Below are 5,524 nucleotides of genomic sequence, written 5' to 3' on the forward strand. Positions count from 1 at the left end.
CTTGTCACCTAAAACCCTCACAAACTTTTACAGATGCACAATTGAGAGCATCCTGTCGGGCTGTATCACCGCCTGGTAGGACAACTGCACAGCCCACAATCGCAGGGCTCTCCAGAGGGTGGTGCGGTCTGCACAACACATCACCGGGGGCAAACTACCTGACCTCCAGGACACCTACATTACCCGATGTCACAGGAAGGCCAAAAAGATAATCAAGGACAACAACCACCCGAGCCACTACCTGATCACCCCCGCTACCATCCAGAAGGCAAGGTCAGTACAGGTGCATCAAAGCTGGGACAGAGAGACTGAAAAACAGATTCTATCTCAAGGCCATCAAACTGTTAAACAGCAATCACTAGCACAGAGAGGCTGCTGCCTACACACAGACTTGATATCATTGGCCACTTTAATAAATGGAACACTAGTCACTTTAATAATGCCACTTTAATCATGTTTACATATCTTGTATTACTCATCTCATATGTATGTACTGTATTCTATACTATCTATTGCATCCTAGCCTGTGTCACTCTGTCATTGCTCATCCATATATTTATATTTATATATTCTTATTCCATTCCTTTACTTAGATCTGTGTGTGTTATGTAGTTGTTGTGGAATTGTAAGATATTACTTGTTAGATATTGCTGCACCTGTCGGAACTAGAAGCACAAGCATTTCGCTACACTCGCAATAACATCTGTTATTTGAATGAACACTCAGAGTATGTTGTCTTGCACTAGCAGCACCATATCACAAAGTACAATTCTGAGTATGTGTAAATGTGCTTGGCGAATAAAGATGATTCTGATTTGTACAAGCCTAGTAAAATTGATTCAGATTGTTGTGTGGATTGAAGATTTCACCTTTATTTAACCAGGTGGGCTAGTTGAGAACAAGTTCTCATTTGCAGCTGCGAAGATACACTGTCTCATCATTCACTTCAGGTGTACATTCCCCCCCCCCAAAAAAAAAATTGTTTAACCAAAGGAACGATCATATAATTGTGTAAATATATATAAAGCTGCTCATACTGTATTTGACACCAACACACTTCTCTGCAGTAGATGGCGTGACGAGCATTCCGAACTGAAACATTATCCAACCACGCGAAGAAGAAATCCCTCACACGCGCATGCGCATTACCAGAGCGGAAAGCGTAATTGCGTCGAGCGGAAGCTGGTACGTCCTTTCTGAAGCGGACTGCCATCATGGTGAGTTCGCGATGAAGCTTGTGGATTTTGAAAAAATGATTAAATAAAAATATTCGTTATTGTTAAGCACCTTCAACTGATATGTAAATGCATAGCGTATCGCTATGTTCGCTTTAATAGCGTTTAAGGTTTTGATAAATAGTTTCGATGGGTTTTGGACATAACAAAAAATGTCGGCTGTTCCGCATGCTACAACGTGGTGAAGAACAGGCCGATAATCAGTAGACTAACGTTAGTCAACTATCGAGCTAGGCAGCGCCAACGTCACCACTATAAAAAAAAACATTTTAAAAAACCAATTTGAAAAGTGAACGCAGAATAGTTGCTGTATTTGTTTTCTTAGTTTGGTTTTGTCGATCCACGGCCATATGTAAACTAGCTAACGGTAGTTACGTTATAAGCTAACGTACTAGTACCACTCCCGTACAGCTTGTTAGCGTCTATAGACTTCTCGGTATTGGTGTTATCCCACAAACTAATAGCCATGTCCCAAAGGTAAATCACATTTTGTAAAACGTGGAGCTAGCTAACCAAGATAACCCATCTACGTTTTGACAGTGTCGGGGGGGTTATAAGAAAGTAGTTAGCTAGCTAGTTAGCACGTCTACCAAAGTGTTTTGTCCATCAGTAGGCTGGACAATAGAACGAGTCAGAATTCACCCGAAGCGGAAAGAACGTTGGCAGAAGAACGTTGGCGGAAAGAACGTTGGCAGAAGAACGTTGGCGGAAAGAACGTTGCTGAGCTGGAACACTAGCGCGAGCCCATAGCAAATGAATGGAGTCGAACGTTCACCTGTTGACTGGAGTGACGCTTAGAATTCAATTTCATTTAAATGGCACCAAAATATGTATCCCTTTTTATTTTACCACTACAATCTGTTCTTAGGACGAAACTGAAAAATAACTAGTGTAGAAAGTTAACATCCGCACCTCGATGGTGCCAAGTGTGCTTATGTCTGCATAACGAGGAAGTAGGGTTAAAAAAAAAGTTTTGCAATTTTTGGCTATTTCAGATCTAGCGATCGATTACAGTTGAGCACGCTGCCCAACCTTGTGTAATTACAAAAATGAGATTATCCTGAAATGGTGTCAGACTTGGGAAAAAAATCTAAATATACAAGATGCGAAATATATACCAGCATGCCTCCAAAACAATGGGAGAGCTCAGCTGTTCCAAGGGCTAAATGTATTTCCGGGCTAGCGTTGGATGACTACGGAGTACGCTGCCCGGTCTTACATAATTAGAAAGAGGAGATTATCATGTTTTAAAATGGTGTCCAATTGAGAAAACACAGAAATGTACACATTGGCTAAATAGAAATACATACCTATATTTCCCTATAGTAAACAATTGGGATGACTACCACAGTATCATGAGTAATTTGTTAACATTTTAACTACAAACAACGTGGGCAGGTCTCAGTGCCAACAATAGTAAAGCAGGCATTGTGATGTAGAATAAACGGGGAATAGAAGGTTCAGAGGGCGAGTTGGTGCCACAGGTGCTCAATAGAACTAATAGGAGCTGGCAGGGTGAAAAATGCCCTCAAATAAGGCCTGCTTTTTTGTGATTAAGCAGCTGGGACATATGGTAATATTATGAAACTGGGTTCCACAGCAGATGTAATGAAGTAGTTATCAGGAAAAAAAGCTTTGTTAAAAATGTCGAGTCTAGCCTATCATAATTCTCTTTTCTGGGTCTCTGCCTACCAAGCTAGTTAACAACCCTTATTTGTTGCAGGTGTTCAAGCGCTACGTTGAGATTGGCCGTGTTGCTTACATCTCTTTCGGGCCCCACGCAGGCAGCCTGGTGGCCATCGTCGATGTCATCGACCAAAACAGAGTAAGCATAGCATTGATGATATCCTGACTTTATGCTAGAGGTCTCCAACTCTCTTCCTTTTAAGTTACTGGTTGTGCAGGCTTGTTCCAACGCTGCAGTAACACCAGATTCACATGATCAACTAGTCAGTCTGGCCTGGAATTGGTTGACTGGTGTTGCTGCAGGGCTGGAACATAAGCCTGGAATCAGGAGAGCCCGGCTCCAAACTGGTACCCGACTCACCTAGTCTGCTAGCGTTTGTTCGTCTGTCAGTCTTTTATCCACCAACAATTCTCCAGAGTCCTGCTTCAAAGTGTCCAATGAGTTAACCAAAAACTCCCCGTTGTGTGAGTGGTAGAGCCAGGTTGTTGACGTAAACTACCACATAGTGCAGCTCATTTTAAATTCAGTTCAACTCAGCATAGACATGTTTAATTAAACTGGCTGTGGTGTGTTTGTCTCAGGCATTGGTGGATGGTCCCTGCACAGGGGTGAAGAGACAGTCAATGCCTTTCAAGTGCATGCAGCTCACTGACTACGTCATTAAAGTCCCACACAGGTGAGTGAGAGGACCTCGGGTGTATTTACTAGGAACCAAGCAGAAGCAAACTGAATGAAACAGGGAGGTACCTACCTAACTTTGTCCAATGTAAACTTTGCAACGCAAATAAATGTATCGCTACGGTTTGCACATGAATATGTTCCAGTCCTCAAGACCTTGATTGGTTCAGTCAGTTTTATTACAGCTGAGCCGGTACAAAAAAACATATGCGCGCATGCACACACACACACACACTTCAATGAATTGAGTTTGGCTTTTGTTTTCCTGTGTTGGATTTTGAGTCGATAGTCACAGACATACTGCAGTAGCCTCGCAGGACACAATACCTTTGGCTCTTCTCTGCCCTTTTCGATCCTCTGGGACATAACCCTTCCTGTGTTGCAGCGCTCGTCAGAAGTTTGTGAGACGTGCCTGGGAGAAGGCCCAAGTCACTGAGAAGTGGGCAGAAAGCAACTGGGCCAAGAAGATCGAAGCCAGGCAAAAGGTACAGAGTGTTTTTAGATTACTTTTAGCTGCTAATCAAAAAGCAACTCCTTATGGGGTCCACATGTTTCTGACCGTCTCTGGACTAGGCCTTCCGTCTCCTTAGTTTTTCTAAATGGATGGGGGAATTGGTCTGCTTGTGGCTAACAGTTGGGTTGTGGCTAAACATTTTGTCAAATTGGACACAGGATGGTTCAATAGGCTTTAGGTGAATCACTGCCCACAAACATTATTGGCTTGCTTATGCTACTGCAATGTTTCTGCGACTCCAGGGTGGTATTCACAAAGAACCAAATAGGCTAAAATGGGGAAGGACCTAGCTGAATCTGTCCAATAAGTAAATATTTTGATGCCCCAGTTGTGTAACTGTTGTGTGTCTCTGCAGAGGGCACAGATGTCCGACTTTGATCGCTTCAAGGTGATGAAGGCCAAAAAGATGGTGAGTGGAGAAAATGCTCAGATTATTCACTATTATATTGAATATTTTGGGTGTCACATTACATGTAAAACGACAAGATGTTGTATTTGAATCCCCGAACACATGAAGGGTTTTAATGTATGTGACAATAAAACCTAATGGGGGGGGGAATGATTGAATGGACACTGATTTGTTGTTTGTGTCCACAGAGGAACAAGGTCATCAAGCATGAGGTGAAAAGGCTGCAGAAAGAGGCAGCGAAGAAGGCGTGATCTGTCATTTAATAAATCCTCTGGTTGAATTGTTCTCCATTCTCTTGTCTTTACTAATGCACACCTGTCAATCACAGCATAGGGCTAGCTATCGCTTCGGTCACACAGACAGCGTCCTCACAGCATAAGGCTAGCTATCGCTTCGATCACACAGACAGCATCCTCACAGTATAAGGCTAGCTATCGCTTCGGTCACACAGACAGCGTCCTCACAGCATAAGGCTAGCTATCGCTTCGATCACACAGACAGCATCCTCACAGCATAAGGCTAGCTATCGCTTCGATCACACAGACAGCATCCTCACAGTATAAGGCTAGCTATCGCTTCGGTCACACAGACAGCATCCTCACAGCATAAGGCTAGCTATCGCTTCGATCACACAGACAGCGTCCTCACAGCATAAGGCTAGCTATCGCTTCGGTCACACAGACAGCATCCTCACAGCATAAGGCTAGCTATCGCTTCGATCACACAGACAGCATCCTCACAGTATAAGGCTAGCTATCGCTTCGATCACACAGACAGCATCCTCACAGTATAAGGCTAGCTATCGCTTCGGTCACACAGACAGCATCCTTGCGTAAAATAGTACGCAGCATCATCAGGATATAAATGCATCAAAAGTTCAACATTCACCTGCTACCATTTCTGTCAAGCCGTCAACGCAGACAGTTTGATGCATACATTCGATAATTCCAACGTGCTCACCACACTGAACACACTGCCTCTGTAATGCAATGCTGCAAGGC

At 43.4% G+C, this 5,524-nt stretch overlaps 1 protein-coding gene across 1 annotated transcript; it reads left to right on the top strand.

Annotated features, from left to right (window-relative positions):
* The first annotated feature begins 1,130 nt into the window (after positions 1-1,130).
* LOC115175330 (60S ribosomal protein L14) lies at positions 1,131-4,808 on the top strand. Its single transcript, XM_029734512.1, has 6 exons — positions 1,131-1,217; positions 2,959-3,060; positions 3,504-3,598; positions 3,986-4,085; positions 4,470-4,523; positions 4,712-4,808. Exons 1-6 carry the CDS (start codon positions 1,215-1,217, stop codon positions 4,772-4,774), a joined length of 417 nt encoding a protein of 138 aa, XP_029590372.1. The 5' UTR covers positions 1,131-1,214; the 3' UTR covers positions 4,775-4,808.
* The last annotated feature ends 716 nt before the right edge of the window (positions 4,809-5,524 follow it).

The sequence above is a fragment of the Salmo trutta genome, chromosome 36 (assembly GCF_901001165.1).
Source record: "Salmo trutta chromosome 36, fSalTru1.1, whole genome shotgun sequence".
Classification (NCBI taxonomy): domain Eukaryota; kingdom Metazoa; phylum Chordata; class Actinopteri; order Salmoniformes; family Salmonidae; genus Salmo; species Salmo trutta.